The sequence below is a fragment of the Populus trichocarpa genome, chromosome 15, assembly GCF_000002775.5.
Source record: "Populus trichocarpa isolate Nisqually-1 chromosome 15, P.trichocarpa_v4.1, whole genome shotgun sequence".
NCBI lineage: Eukaryota > Viridiplantae > Streptophyta > Magnoliopsida > Malpighiales > Salicaceae > Populus > Populus trichocarpa.
The window spans coordinates 6,847,566-6,865,140 of record NC_037299.2 but is presented as its reverse complement, the minus strand read 5'-3'; the positions used below and the strand labels follow the sequence as shown (position 1 = coordinate 6,865,140).

The following is a 17,575-nucleotide window of genomic DNA, read 5'->3' as shown; positions in this document are numbered from 1 at the left end:
GGTCTCAGGTTAGCCAAACCGCATAAAGGATTTTAGCTTTGTTTAAAGGAAGTCGCCACAAGAGATTTCAAAAAAAAAAGAAGAAAAAAAAAAGAAAGAGAAGTGAGAAAGAAAGAAAGAAAGAAAAGAAGAAGAAGAAGACTGAATTTAAAGGGGCGCCAAGATCAGGTTCTCAAGATAATCAATTTCCTGGTTGAAACCAGATTGCGATAAAGATAGAATTTCAGATCAACCCAGTTTTGAGAAGATCAAGATTAAAAGTTCAGTTTTGTTTATCTTTACAAAACTTACTACGCAAAGTTTTTGCTCCGTAAGCATTGTAAAGAGGGGGCATCTGTTGTTACCCATTTTTGGGTTCACATAAAAATGAGAAAATACAAAAAAAAAATATATATATATCAAAAGAAATCCAAAAAATAATAGGAGCGAGAAAAGGATTGCTGAAATGCTGAAAAAATGCCAAAATTGGTTGAGGAGATTCAAAAATGCAAAAGGTTGAAATTTGACAGTGAGAGCCCTGTTGATGAGGAAAATTCAATTTGAGGAAGAAAAGTCTAAAATAAGATATTTATGGACTCAATTAAATTTTATCCAAGGTTTAATTGAATTTATAGAGGGTTTGATTGCAAGAAAATTGATTTTTGTAAGTCAATTTAGGCTTTTATCGGAAGAAATGAAAGTTCTGGGGTCCAATTGTAATTTTAAAGAGTTGATTTGGTCAAATCAGGGGCTTAATTGCATAATTATTGAAGTTTGATGGCCAATTAAGGACTTAATTGAAACAATTCGAGACCAAGGATCAAACCAGAAAAGGCGCTAACATTAAGGGATCCAATTACAATTTTGTCAGGGGGGTTTGATTATAAAACAACGAAAACTTCAAGGGCGAAATTAGAAGAACCCAAGCGGCGCCGTTTCCACCATTAATGGTCTTCAAACAGCTGTGAATCGGTGACGATAATGGAAGGAGACGTTAGCAACGACTTATGGAATTATTCTCGAATCAATGGGGCGGGTATCGCGGCTGACATCCCTCGTCACCATGATGAACGCCGGCTTACCAAAATTGCTGGCGTCCTCTGGCTATAAAAGCCAGAGGAAGAGCTGCAACAAGGGGAGGAGGAGAGAGGGCAGAGAGGAGAGGCTACAAAAAACAAAAGGATACAGCTTTAAGAGAACGGAGGAAAGGAGGAGAAATTGAAAATACCAGAGAGAGCAATAGGAGAGAAGAAGAAGCACACTGAACAGAAACAGAGGACACGGTGAAGATATAACACAGCGCCACCATCATCTTCGTCCCCTCAAAACCAGGTATGTTTGTTGCCTTTCTCGTTTCCTGTAATGTGATGCCTGTTAATATATAGAAACGAAAAGAAAATCATGCCGAAACCAACATCTGAGACCACATGTATCATGCTCTGTTTTTTTTTTTCGTTATACACTTATACTGGGAAGGTAATTTAATTACCTTCGCACTGTTCATGCACGCGTGATACGCGTGCATATGCTGAAAGGAGAGGCTGGTCACTAGCATGGGCCAGTGACCAAGCTGGGCTGGCTAGGTCCAGCCCAGTCACATGGGTTGGGCTGGGCCCAGCCCGCAAAAAAAAAAAAAAATTTAAAAAAAAATCTGAGTTTTCTGCAATTTTTTTTATATGTTGTATTTTAATCAATAGCGGTTTGTATTTTTATACTGTAAAGATACAAATTCGGTATTAAAATACCCGATTTTCGTCAAGACATAAAACAAAAATATTTTGTTTTCTTGCATACGGCCAAGTCTCTCAAAAGTAATAAAAAAAATCATATTGTATTTTCATACCATAAAGAAAATTTCAAAAAAATATGTATTAACATGCATTTTGGCTTTAATAACCAGTTTATTAAAGTCACGAGAACTAGGCCAATATTTCAAAAATTCTAAAAAAATTTATTTTGTTTTCTTTTAATATCTGGGGTTATGATCTTATATGTAAGACATGTTCCGGATATTAAATTTTCTTTGATGGCATTAGACCGGTTAGGTTTTATCCGATAGATAAGGATCTCTTTACCGAAGAGAACTTTTCTTAAACCATAGACGGACCAACAAATAGAAAGCACGACATGACCTTAGATTTTATCAGACAATAAAACAATGCAGCTTACCTTAGGTAGGGCGTATTTGAGGTGCTAATACTTTCCCTTTGCGCAACCAGTCCCCGTACCCGATCTCTGAGACCAGTTAGGGTTCCTAGTGACCAAAATACTAGGTGGTGACTCCCATTCTATTTTATCACTCATAAAAGACAAGAATTCCTTGTCTCCCCACATTTGCCACATAAGTTAAGAATTTGAGGGTGGATGTTTTTGCCGCGACGCCGCACACGTGCGACACAGTTGCTTCACAAGTTTATATACCACAACTCCGGTTTTTGATATCAAACTTAGCAATAGATTGTCTACAATAATAACTTAGAGTCCGCTCTAGCAATTAAAATAAACAATCATAGAAAAAATAAGCATAGGAGAACAAACATATTCATCATATAAACTGAAAAGAAAAGGTAAAATAAATCTCACAGTTCTTGAAATCCGAAGGTTTCCGTGTCCTTGCAACCAAGAAAAAGTGTTTAGCCTTGCATGTTTGTTGAACAACTAATCAAAAAGAAGGAAGAATGCATAATTTCGTGTTTCTTAGAGGAGGGGGGGCATTTTTCTCCTCTTGGCTGGCTCCCCCTTTCTCTTCTCTCATTCTTTTTATATCCTAGGAAACCCTAGGTCTCTATTTTACAAAATAGTCCTCCATTAAGTAGACTGTTTACATTTAAGTACTTCAATAACTATTTTCCTAAAAAAGAAGAAATAGCCTTGCATGAAATCTTCAAGCTTTGACTTAGAGGAACTAAATTGCTGAAATAAAAACTTGGATATCGGTTTAGATGCTTCGGAACGTAATTTGGACTCGTTTCTTCACGAAACCTGTTTGCTGGCAGAATTCAGATGTCATCTTTGAAAAATCATATCTCCCTCATATGACATCTTTTTTGGCTAAACTTTGGAGCGTTTATAGACCTTTGAGTCATGACTCCAAAACAATTGAGTTTGCATCAATTGGACTTCTGTAGCTCCAGATATTCAAGTTGGAATGGCCGAAGGTCAACACTAGCAGATTGCGAGATTTGACTTTGAAGGCTGCGATTTTCATGCTCTTCCTTATTTTATTTTCTTGCCTTAGATGTCCAGAAAGGTATGGATGTTAGATTTTTAATGCCACTTGAATCACTTCATTTCAACCTCTAGAGCTCACGCTCTGCACAAAACATCGACTGAAGGTCAAATCTGCCAATTATCTCCAATTTACTCCTTTTTGCATCTTTCATCCAAAAGTGCCTTCAAAACATAAAACAAAGAATATCAAGGCATTTTATATATAAAACATAGGCAAAACACTAGTTAAATGTGGGTGAAACTATCGAATAATATGGTTGCATCAGAAACCATACACAAAGGAGGTTCCAATCAGATTATAAATTGTTAACATAATTACATTAGTTATCTCATTCGAATAATGCTAATACTTGTAAATGTTGTCAGGCATTCATGATTATAACTTATGTTAACAACAAATCAAGTTCCTTTCATAGCATAGGTGTCGGTTATACCATATGGTTTGGGCTATGAAAGTGCCAAGTATTTCTTGTACCAAGGGTTATACAACATAAATCTAGATTAACCATTTAACAAGCAAAGTATTAAAAGTGAACAAGATAACAAATATAAAACATGCTAGTATTAAACATTAAAGTCCATGTTAAGTTTACACTATACTTATTCTTACACCATTAGTGTAACCTTTTCACCTTGACATAATAAACTTAGCTAAATATAATGAAGAAGAGAAACATAAATAAACAAGATAAGAACATAAATAAGATATAAGTTAACTAAGTAAAGGAAACGAAATGAAAAGTATAAACAAGAGATTAATATAAACAAAACTTAAGCATTACAAAAAGATAGAGAGCAAGAGCATGATCTTGATATGAAAACCAAGATGCCTAAATGCATGGCAAATGCCTCCTTTTATAGGCCAAAATTTATAACTATTGATTTGATGACTAATTGTTGAGTAGGTGATCACATCTTGACTTGGTGACAATCCTTATCTTCTTGTCTGAACAAAACGTCATTGATAACGTCAGAATTTGAACGGACTTAAATCATGAAAGTTCTAGAACATTGTCTCAGCTTTTCAAGAAAAACATTGAGGTAATTTGGACTTCTAGAACTCGAGATATGGGTTGAATACTGAACAGTGTCTGGGTTGCAGGACAGATTCAGACTTCTCCGTTGTTGCTACAATTTGGACTTGAAAACGACCTTTTTAAATCTTGGACTCCCATAAAAGTTTTAGGCCTATGTCTTAGATTTCCATCCATATAAAGTAGACCTAAATCCAAGATCTACAGCTCCAGATATGACCCGATGACCGAACAGTGTTCCAATTTGGACTGAACCAACATCTCTTTTCTAAGTTTGGCCCTCTCTTTGTCCTTTCAATTTCAGTACTTAAACTCATCAATCAATCCTTTCATTTATGTGATAGGCCTGCGTTTAAGATGAACATTTACCATAAATTAAAGGTATCTTATGGTATCAGACTTGTTATTATAAAACATGCTTTAGTTAAGGAGTTATTGATACTTCAAGTGCAAAATGATGATATAAAACCTTGATAAAAATACACTTTTAAGTACTAATCAATGTTCTAAGTAAATAAATTAATGCAAAAAATTCATATTTTGGCATAAAAGACACTAACTGTCTAGTTTTACGGTATCGATCATATCTCTTAATCTGACTGTTGGATTGAGCTAAGATTTTGTGAGGAATCTCCAGACTTATTGTTTATTCTAGGTTAAAATTTCAAGTCAATCAAAGGATGGGAAGGCTTTGCAAGAGTACTAACAGTCGAGTAAATTAAAGAAGATGACACATGAGCCATTAATAAAGGCATTTTGGTAATTTTATTAAAAAAATTCTCTTCTCCTCCTTTAAAGACAACCTACGTTCAGTGCAAAAGGAAAACAAGAGGGAGAGTAACTTTTCTCCCTTTTTTTTCTCTTTTTATTTTTTCAAAGCTAAATCAAGGGGGAGTATTCTTATGAGGATTATATCCAAGAAAACAAATTAAGTGACTAAATTTAGAGAGTTAGAGAGCTTGAGAAAAACAAAGAGAAGAAGATGGAAATTGGAAGAGGAGAACATGAGTTTTGTAGATTTTTGCAAGAACTCACTCAAATGAGTTAAAGTAGCAAAGGTAATGAACATTTTTTTTTAGAGAAGTTAAGATGTATATAAGGAAAAATATGAATAAGGATACAAAGGGGCATACCCTAAGAAATACAATGAATCCGTTATCCGGATTTAAAAGTCATGAAGCTTATATGATTAGGGCAAATAGACTACAGGAAAGCTAAAAAAGATAAACAACATCAAACCAAAATGAAACAACATAAATAAATACAAAAATCAAAACTTCCATGTAGATCTAATCTATGCAGATATCTGGTACCACGCTTTTATGTTTAGAAGCCATAATCTTAACAAGCTAAAGATCTCTTCCACCATATCATGTTGTGATCGGTAGCGCTGGCTGAAGACATGAGTATTCCTCTCATACTATATAAGGTAAACTGTGGCAGAGAGTGACAATCGTGCTAGAATATGCATGAAGTCCTTCTTTTCATGGAATTGAAGGGAAGCCCACTAAAGAAAAGGGTATCATGACATAGAAGGCCAATGTAATAAAGTCCTGTTTAAGATCTCTCTCCATACTGAAGCTGAGAAGGAGCACTAAAAAAACAGATGATCATATGGCTTTACATGTGAACCATATGAGATATATACCGCAAAGGTGATGATCTGAAAAGGTTGTAGTTTATCCATAGTGTGTAGATGACCCAAAGAGGCAAGCCATAAGATGAAGGAGTGTCGTAGGACATGTCTTAGAAACTAGAGAAGATGGTGCATAATATTCTTGGGTTTGGTATCCTGAAGTGCCTCCTAAGCTTAATCAATAGTGAACCTCCCTGTAGAATAACTTGTCCAGACATAGTGATCCAGAGAGCTAACCCGGAGGTGGAATCTAATGCAGTCCTAGATTTGCTGGAGGTCTTGACTACCTAAAGGAAAGTCCCAACCACCATCCTTAATAATGTCTGCAACCTTTGCATCCCAAGACAATATAGTAGATGATAGAGTCCTGAAAGGAAAAAGGTCACATAAACGATGTCCATCTAGCAACCAATAATCTAGCCATAGAGAAGTCAAAGAGTCATCACCAATGCAAGAGGCAAACATAATCCTACACCAATCTCAACTTTGAAGAATCTTCTGTCATGATTAAAAAGATACTGCAGGTAGCTTAACATGCCAAAATGATCTACCTCTAGGCAATATGGAATACAACCAAGTTGACCAAACTGAGGATCTATCTGAAAGTAGCCTCCAAACATGCTTGAGGATAACTTGTCTATTCCAAGTCTTAACCCTTTTAATCCCAAGCCCACCCTTCTTCAGAGGATAACAAACTGAAGCCCAAGCCACCTTTGCTCTTGAAGGGGAAATACATGAACCTTTCCAGATAAAGGTAGCTAAACAAGCACTGAATCTTCATAATAATAGAACAATGAAGGATATACATAGTAGACCAATATACCTAGATTAAAAAGAACATATTTAATTAGTTGCTAACAACCAACATATATAAGAGATATCGAGGTCCACAACTTGATCTTAGAGGGAATCCACTCAACCAAAGCCATGCAGTCACTATGTTTCAGCCAGGTAGTAATCAAAGGGACCCCCAAGTATTTGATTGATAGGGAGCCTAACCTAAAACCCAAGAGATCCAAGAGAGATGCTTTCAAATCATCATCCACACCTGATAAGAAAACATGACTCTTCTTTAGGTTGATCACTAGCCTTGATAACATAACAAAGTCATCTATAATAGCCTCTCTAAGAATACCCCTCAGGCCCTCAATAGCCAACACAAACAATCACCCTGTCGGATACCCCTAGCTGACTGAAAAAACCCATGCAACTCCTCATTCATAGCCATTGAGAAATGTATAATGGACATGTAGACCTCAATCCATCTAATCATGGATATAGGGACTCCAATAGTTCTCAAACCCAAGAGGATGAGTTCCCAATTGACTGTATCAAAAGCTTTCCTAAAGTCTATTTTTAAAGCACATCTAGACATAATATTAGGTAAATTATAGTTATGTATGAGCTCTTGTGTCAACAAAATGACATTTGATTTTTGTCTCTAAGGCAAAAAAGAAGTTTGAGAAGGCCTTATAACATCAGGCAATATCAACTATAACCTGCTCACAATGACTTTAGATATGCACTTATACATCACATTACAATAAGATATAGGCCTAAAATCATTCATAGTAACATGATTCTCTACTTTTGGCACCAAAGCTATCCTAGTAGCATTAACACATCTAGGCAGAGTAAATAATTCAAAGAAATACTTCACTGCATCAATAAAATCACTACCAAGAATCCCTCAACTTCTTTTGAAAAATAGTGAAGTATAGCTATCTGGGCTTGGTGCTTTGTCATTCGGTATGGAGAACAAAACCTCCATATTCTCATCAATTGTAATGACAGTCTCCAGAGTGGTAGCATATCAGGTGAAATACGACTAGAAAAGTACTTGGAGGCATCAGCTGGAGGAGTGGCCTAATGGGTAGATAACAAGCCTTGAAAATATTTGACTGCCAATTGACCCAAATCCTGTTGATCTATCACTCAAGCTCCTGTCTCATCAGTCAAACCATGAATTTTGTTCCTGACCTGTCAATGAAGTAGTGATCTATGAAAGAATTTGGTGTTTTTATCACCTAGGTTTAGCCACTGAACCCAAGATCTCTGTTTATAAAAAGTCTCTTCATCCTTACACAACTGAGCATACTGTCTAGTAAGGCCCCTTTCAGCTTCCATATACTCTGCAGATTGAGGAGACCTATCAAGTAGAACCTATGCTGCATCCTACTGAGCCTTTATCTCTATCACACGGCTAGATATGTGGCTCATGTGACGACGATGTAGAGACTTCAACTTAGGCTTCAACAAACTCAATCTTGTAGTGACCCTATACATAGGGTTACCCTCTATAGGATTACGCCAAACATCCTAAAAAAATCCTAAAAATCATCCTTGTTAGCCTAAAATTTTAAAAACTTAAAAAGGAATTTCTTACCTTAGGAATTGATGGGGCAAATGTTGGAATGCTTCAAGAAGCAGATATTAGTGATGGTATCAGTGGGGTTGAAGGAATGCAGGTAAGTTCTAATAATAGCTTCATCAATGCATCCAATTTGTTGATGCCTTTTGCAAAACGCATTCTCCAATGTCCATTTTATTGACTTCCCAAATTTTCAGGCTGTCATGTCAAGTGATATTACAATTACACAATTCCGATATTTGGAGCGCTTGTTACTTGTTCATGGACATCGGTGTTTCAGGAGGATCTCATCAATGGTACTATTTTAGTCTTTCTATATTACATCACAAGCTTTTTTTGAGGCATCTTCCTTTAATTTACCTCGAACCCTGGAAAATGTCTTCTCATGCATGATGATGCCCAGGTCTTTTGCTATATATCTGTCAAGCTGGTTAAAATTTTGGAATAACGTTGAGACGAACGAAAAGCACATGCTTCTTCTGTTCTATCGAATATGCTGTTTCTTGAAAATTAATAGTGCTATATCAATGCCAACCCCACCCAATGAAATCGAGATGGTTGACATAATTCTCTTGCTGTTTGGCAGATATGCTACTTCTTTTACAAAAACATTGCATTTGGGTTCACTCTCTTCTTTTATGAGGCATATGTGTCATTCTCAGGCCAACAAGCATATAATGATTGGTTTCTATCTCTTTATAACGTCGTCTTCTTCAACTCACTTCCTGTGATTGCACTTGGAGTGTTTGACCAGGATGTATCTGCCCCTTTTTGCCTCAAGATATGTTTAATGTTTCAATGCATTTTCTTTTGTCTAACATGTGATGCTTGATGGCTTAAATCAAGAGAATTTGGTTATGGAGTTTTATCTGATTGAAATCTAACAGTATATGGCTTTCGCGAAGGTGGAGAAGTTGTAATTGGCTTGGAGATCCTTGGTACCACTCTGTATACATGCATCGTGTTGGTGGTTAACTGCCAGATGGCACTATCCATCAACTATTTCACCTCCATACAACATCTCTTCATCTGGGGTGGAATTGTATTCTGGTTCATTTTCCTCATGGTATACGGAGCAATATTGGACCCTTACCTATCAACAACTGCCTATAAAGTTTTCATTGAAGCGCCCGTGCACCAGCCCCGTCTTACTGGCTCATCACACTGCTTGTGTTGTTATTTATCATCGCTCCTCCCCTATTTTACTTACTTGACCATACAAATGCGGTTTTTCCCCTTTTATCATCAGATGATACCCTGACGGGCATACGGAGGACCCTGATTACTGTAATATGGTACGGCAAAGGTCATTGCGGCCAACAACAGTAGGGTATACAGCCCGTTATGAAGCAAAATCAAAACACTTAAAAGAGAGGAAGCATCAGGATAGTTGATGGGTATATTTGTGTAGATTATTGTCAAAATATTCTTGTAGATTTTTGCAAAAACGGTAAGTTGTTTTGGATGTAAATATATATTGAACGCGGAGAAAAGAAGTGTGGTTGCCCCGCGTGATAAAAGAGAATGTCTGGTAGATGACATTATCAAGTGACCTGATGAGAAGCAGCCATGCCCTCCAAATATTCTGTTAGGAGAAAAATGTTTCATAAGCTCCAAAACTGTAATCCTGATGTTTTGGCAGCGGTTAGGTCAAATCAAATTTTTTAGTTGTAGTTGTGTTCATGAAATGTATAATAATACATCAATCAAATGTGAATATTCTTGTGTTTTGTAGAAATATCAGTGGCATTGCTTCTACCCTCTCCCCTTAATCCACAAGGTTGATTAACGAGATCTTAATTACATGGTTTCATATGAGAAGATGAAACTTTCTATGCTTCCATTGCTTGATAAAACGTTGATAGAAAAATTTCCATATGAATCCAAGCATGACAACCGCATATACGTACGTACATATTTACACTGCCACCATGGCCAGTCTAAACTTATAGATCCCATTTTAGTAGCGCCATCCCACCAGAATTTTATTGGTCTCTGCGCTCCTCCTTGTCGAATTGAGGCTCACGGAAACATCAGAGCTAGAACATGGACAGCAGATTCTTCTCAATGCCCTTGCTTCAAACTGATTGTAATTCTACCAATGCATCATTGCTAGATAAAGCTAATTCCAAATATACAAGACTCCTATTCAGCAATCGATGGCCATGAACTCTCAAGAAAAATTCCATTAATGATGGTATTATCCTGCCACATACACCAGCGATCACACATCAGCCATGCCTAAACCAAGGGAGGATGTCACCACAAACTGCTATGCTGTAGGAATACCTATTGCATCTCCCTGGACTTGAGGAGGAATTTACGTTGCAAGGTCATGAATTCTCATATGGTGTTAACTAAAAAGCATTCAAGAGGCCTCAACATTCTGCAATATCTTCAGTATCATATTTCCAATATCGGTCACTCCTTTTTGCCTTACCGGTGTAAACTTGATCTTGATAGTTGCTAAAATGACTACATAACAAAAATTGTTGTCATATGTGCTTTAGATCAAGGGTTGCCGGTGCATTTTTAGGGTGTCTTTTCTCTCTTTTTGTCATGCCACATGCCGCATTGAGCATGCATTTGCTACGATTCAAAACTTACAACCAGTTACAACTTAGATATTTACTCTCATGACGCACATATCTTAAACAAAATTTTGAAGCAAATATAACGTGGAAATAATATGGAGGCCTAGTCAAATATTCACGGGTTTCATTATTCTACAATATAATGGATGTTCCATTTTTTCCCTCTATGATATGTAACTTTTAACCATAAAACTTTCATGGATTCCAGAAAAATAATCTCCCACAACTAATGTCTTTAGAAACAAGTCAATTAACATACCATGATAAATGACGGTGACAAACTGACTATTAATAAAATCTTATTTTGACACCAAAATTAACATACCATGCTTCAATCGGTCATTGGCTAAGTGATGCCTAAGAACTCCATGGCTGATTTTGCCATAACAGTTGCAAATTCATTGAAACTAATTACACCATCACCGTCAGTATCTGCCTCCTCTATCATCTCTGTAAGTTCCTTGTACGTTAATGGTTGCCCCATTTTGGCCATAGATCCTGCTAGCTCGGCAGCGCTAATGTATCCATTACCGTTACGATCAAATATATGAAATACCTCCAAAAGTTTCTCTTGATTTACAAGAACCTCCTCATTTACATCAGGTAAGATGGCATGGACCAATTCTTCGAATTCTATAGAGCCATTGCCATTAGAATCCATGCCCGCTAATAGAACATGAATTTGGTCACCGGAGGGCTTGAGTCCTAGTGACCTTAATAAAGCTGCAAGTTCTAAAATGGTCAGGCTGCCATCCGAGTCCATGTCAAACCGACCAAATATCTCCTTTAATTGATTCAGTTGTTCAACATGTAGGGCTGCCTCTGTCATGTTGAACAATATATTCTGATGTTCCTAGCTAGCACAATTATATTTCATGCCCTAAAAAATAAAAATAAAAAAAGGTTTGTTATAAACAATGCTTATAATTGTACTAAAAACGGTAATAATGGCATCCACGACATGAACAATAAACATTATGGCGATGATGGTGGTGGTAGAAAGGAGGAGAGCTTGGTGGTTTTTTCTTGAAAGGGTGTTATAGAGAGGTTTTTCATTCAAGTTTGTTGTGAGAGATAATTTTGGGTTATAATTAGTGATGGATAGTGTTTGTTAGTAACGGAATTTATAAACATGTTTTTCCTACTAAATTTCCATATGTAAATCTATAAATAGTAATTTTAAATAATTAGTTTTTTATGAAAAAATTAAGAATCATTGGGTTTGTATGAAAAGTTTATTTATATAGCTTACTTAATGTGATAATAACATAAAGTACATTGGTTAAATTAATTTTTCTGGTATATCTTCAAAATGTAATATACAGTTTGAACCCCACACTATTAAAAACTATACCTTTCAAATAAATAAATTAATTAAAATAAAAGGGTTATGAATATTTTTATGTATAGGCAACTCCTCACCCTGATACTCCTTTCCGAGGTTGAGAACTCTATCATCAAATTTGGATGATTAAATAATGTCATAGTATCCTTTTTGCCGTATTAATTTTCATTGGCTGGACAAATATGCAAAATGAGAAAGGAAAATTACGTTAAATGTTTAGTTAAGTGTCGTAAAAAATCTCATTTCAATTTTTTATATATTATTACACACCACCTAATATCAAAATTACATTCGAATATTAACATTATGCTCAATCCATGGATAATGTTAAATTTATTAAAAAATTGATATTGAGTACATGATAATAAAAATATAAATCTTTTTAGAAAAAAAAACATTGCTATATCTTAGATTGCTAACTATTTTTTTTTTATGTTTTAGGTGTTTACATACTACTCTTCTCACCTCTTACTTCACTTAGCAAATAAGAGGCATAACATTCTATTTATAAAAAAAATCCTAAAACCCTATAGATGGTAAAATATCAATGTAACTATTAAATAATATCACATATATTATTTTAGGTTAATTTTAAAAATTTATTCAATCAAGTCCCTACTTGATTTTTATAGGTATAGAATTATAATTCTTTGTATAAATTACACTCTAGTCAATTTCTAAAACTTATTTATAATCAAGTCACACTTCATTAATCATCCCATTTTAATTTCTAACCAACGGTTCTTAAGTGTATAACCCATTAGGTTCCCTAATAAGTTTTTCCAAATATAAATCACAATCCTAAATAAAATAGGATTAAATAAATTAATTTATTATCAATTCAACAATTGATTAATTTTATATTTGAAGATCAAGTACAATGTCTAACAACCTGTTATGATCCCCTAGATATTAGAAAAGTCATAAATGATTTGACTTAATCTTTCAGTGATTAGTTTCTCAGTGTAATTATTATCCTTTCATCAATAATGTTTCAATTTAGACATTATAGCATAGATTGTGTTTACTCTGTCAAATTATTTTTGTTCTCAATACCATAGTTATCGATGCTTTGAATAAGATTTGAAACTCTTTTCAAGTCTCGTTCCATCTTACGTAAGGATTTGCAATCAATACTATTTGAGAACAAATGAAACATTTTTTCAAATTCACCTAGGTTGACGAATCATCTCTTGATTACTTAAATACCTTTATATAGTTCATGTTATACCCAATAACTGCCTATTTGTTACCCTTGATTAAGATAACATGTACAAGGATCAAAATATAACACTCTTTATATAAGATAACTTAGTGATCTCAAGTCTAAGGATCAAAATATTACACAACTGTCATGTAAGTCTTTCCATAGACACAAGTGATCTCTCCATGTGGAACTCTCATGCGGGTCAGTTCAATGTATATGTCATTCAACAAGCACCTACATATTAATTGTAGGTATTTCTCATACCTCAGCTTATAAGAACATATAATACTGCAAGATTTCATATCATTTCATGATTCGATGTTTATTCAAAATGACCCAAAAATGATGGTAATTTATTTTTATTTTTTTATATATACATCATCTCGGCCATTGATACTTTCCACAATAGTATTTATAGATCAAATCTAAGAGTTTCATTAATCGATATGGCACAATGCTCGTATAATCACATGATTTAACATCTTAATAGAAAAAAATACACAATGCAATGCATTCATATCATTATGTCTTCATACTTATAAATCCACAACCCTGTTTCCAAATAGTTTTCATTACAAGTCTTTCACAAAAGTGTAGATCGACAAATACCTAGTCATTATATTGTTATACAAAATGCAGATAACCTAATTACATGATTACATAATTTATAACAAAACACGTGGAACGGAGTTCTATGTGCCTTGGTTGTGTAATGTCCCTGTTACAATTCAATTGTAATATAAGAATAAAGGAATGATTCTTGAAATAGTAGTAATAATAATGAACAACATTACATGATTGAACATTTTAATTACTATTAACTTGGATAGATAAATTCTTATTGTGAATTTCATAAAGCAAGGTCATTAATGATTTCATCATCCGATATTAATCTTATATATGCATCTCAGTCATTCAACTTGTGATCTAGAGTCCGAGGTTAACCCTCTCTCCAGTCTCCTTCGATTCGCAAACCTGAATACTATAAACCAAATGTAAAATCAATATTCTATTTTGATTATCCGATTTAGGTTTTATTAGTAAAAGATAAACACTTTATTCAATCCTGATCACCTATCATTGATGTCATTAGCCGAAGCTAATCATATAGTTCAATCCCAGTTATCCGTCATGGATACCATTACCTGAAGCTAATCACATAGTTTAATCTCGGTTATCCATCGTGGATTCCATTAGCCGAAGCTAATCACACTGTTCAATCTCGGTTATCCATCGTGGATACCATCAGCCGGAGCTAGTCACATTATTCAATCCTGATTATCCATCATGGATACCATTAGTCAAAGCTAATCACATTATTCAGTGAATTATATCATAAGTAATCTCACACAACCATGTTGGAGTGGTAACAATATGTATAAAATCCATTGTAAAAGTTTAACATAAATACGGATAATGGTGAAGATCACCTACCTGCTCCTCCCATGGGGTGTCCCTGTTCGGTCGAAGGTTCGATCCTGGTCGCACTACATCAAATGGTCACCAATCAATATATTCACATTCAATAATTTCATAGACTAATACCATACATATTTCAAGAATACACATGTTCACATTCAAGTGTTCCTCATATCATATAATCATACAAAGAAAGTCATCATATCCAACCATTCTCTTAATTTTAAATGTAGGTTACCCACAAAAATCCTAGGGTTTAATTATTGAGTCTCTTAGTGGGGTTAGGTCAAGTTGACGTTGAGATCATTTATGGTATGACATTTTGACAATGAAAACTAAGTCACTACTGACATAGAATTCGTTAGCGAAACTAAGTCACTACTGGCACAAAAAATCATCAATGAAAATTAAGTCATTGCCAACCAAGAATTCATCAACAAAGACTAAGTCAGAGCTGACATATAATTCGTCAATGAAAACTAAGTCACTATTGAGACATAAAATCATCAACAAAAACTAAGTCACTACTGACATAGAATTTGTCAGTGAAAACTAAATCACTGCCGACATAGAAAATCATCAACAAAAACTAAGTCACTACTGGCCCAAAATTCATCAGCAAAACTAAGTCGTTGTTGGCATAGAAAATCATCAATGCAAACTAAGTCACTATTGACCCAAAATTCGTCAGCGAAACTAAGTCACAACTAACACATAATTCATCAACAAAACTAAGTCACTACTGATACATAATTTGTCAACGAAAACTAAGTCACTGCTGACCCAGAATTCGTTAGAGAAACTAAGTCATAACTAACACATAATTCATTAGTGAAAATTAAATCACTATTGACACAGAATTCGTTAGCAAAACTAGGTCACAACTGACATAGAATTCGTCAACAAAAATTAAGTAACTGCTGACACAAAGTTCATCAACAAAACTGAGTCATTTTTGGCATCACTTTTCCCTAAGTTATGCATAAGATCTATTGTAAACCCTCACATAAATGTAAGATCAAAGTAAGGAGACCTCGATGAGTAATGGAGACTCAATATGAAAAGAAATTAATAAATAGTAGAAATAATAATAAATGTGATATGTAAGGGAGAGAATAATCTCCATAAATAAATTTAAGGTATGGTGGAAGTCGAAATGAGGGTTACGGATTTTGAATTAAAATTCATAACGTTAGTGAAACCAGAGAAGAGTCTCAACGGATAAAAGAATTATTTTAATAAATTAGTGCTGGATGGGGTACTATTGAATTTAATGAGTAAAAATTTAGAAAAAATTTCATGATGTTCTAAATGAATAAATTAAAGCATGAAATTCAGGTTTTGACGTAAAAGACACCAACTGTCTAGTTTTACAGTATCAATCATATCTCCCAATCCGACCGTTGGATCGGGCGAAATTGTGCGGAGAATTTGTAGACTTACTGTTTTATCTTGGGTAAAAATTTCAAAGCAATCAGAGTTTGGGAAAGTATTGCAATACGGACGGTGGTAAGATAAAAAATACAGAAATTTACACATGGACTCATTAAGGGTACTTTTGTAAATTTGTAGAATTTTAGTATTCCTCTCTACTGTTCACGTTGAACAGTACAAATAAAGGGGGGGGGAGAGAGAGAACCATTTTGGAAATTCTTTATTGGAGAGCTTACAAACACCTTTGACACGATCAAAGAGTTGATGTCTTCTTCCAAGTGTAGGAGTGTCGAAGTAATAAATAACCCGACAAGAGCAGGGTCGAACCATAGGGAGGTTAACTGTATAAACTACAAATAAAGAAATAGATAATAACATAAAAGGAATTGAAGAGAGCTTTGAGATATGATATTGATGTAAGGATTTAAACAAATATAAAACAATTGTCAAGGTTAGAGGATCCACTAATGGTATTTCAAATAAGTATAATATAAACTCTTTTTATTATTCAACTGGAAACCACTTACAAAAGAGGTTCCAATCGGATTATAATTTATTAACATGATTATATTAATTATCTTATTTGAGTAATGCCAATACTTGTAAATGTTGTCAGGTATTTATGGTGATAACTTATGTTAACAACAAATCAAGTTCCTTTCATAGCACAGGTGTCGTTATACCATACAGTTGGGCTATGAAAGTGCTAAGTATTTGTTGTACCAAGGGTTGTTTAACACAAATCTAGATTAACCATTTAACAAGCAAGATATTAAGAGTGAGTAAGATAATAAATACAAAACATGTTAGTATCAAACATTAAAGTCCATGTTGAGTTTATACTATACTTATTCTTACACCATTAGTGTAACCTTTTCATCTTGACATAATAAACTTAGCTGAACATTATGAATAAGAGAAACATAGATAAACAAGATAAGAACATAATTATATAAGTATAGTAAAGGAAATGAAAAACATAAACAAGAGATTAAGGAAAATATAACATGGAATAAAACTTGAACATTACAAAATACAAAGAAAGAGAGTAAGAGCAAGAGCAAGATATTGATCTGAACAACCAAAATGCCTAAATGCATGGCAAATGCCTCCTTTTTTAGGCCAAAATTCAGAACTATTGATTAATGACTAATTGTTGAGTGGGTGGCCACCTCTTGACTTGGTAACAATCCTTATCTTCTTGTCTGCAGAAAACGTCATTTCCAACATCATAATTTGAATAGATAGTCTTCATGAAAGTTCTGAGAAATTGTCTCAGCTTTCCAACAAAACAAGAATGAGATCATTTGGATTTCTAAAACTCA

General features: G+C 34.5%; 1 protein-coding gene across 1 annotated transcript; it reads right to left on the bottom strand.

Annotated features, from left to right (window-relative positions):
- Positions 1–11,191: 11,191 nt before the first annotated feature.
- Positions 11,192–11,674, bottom strand: LOC18105689 (probable calcium-binding protein CML15). The gene has a single exon (XM_006374283.1). The coding sequence runs from the start codon at positions 11,672–11,674 to the stop codon at positions 11,192–11,194; it is 483 nt and encodes a 160-aa protein (XP_006374345.1).
- Positions 11,675–17,575: the final 5,901 nt, after the last annotated feature.

Bases quoted from the DNA above. Each gene is read 5' to 3' on its own strand.
- LOC18105689 (XM_006374283.1), bottom strand. From the start codon at position 11,674: ATGACAGAGGCAGCCCTACATGTTGAACAACTGAATCAATTAAAGGAG.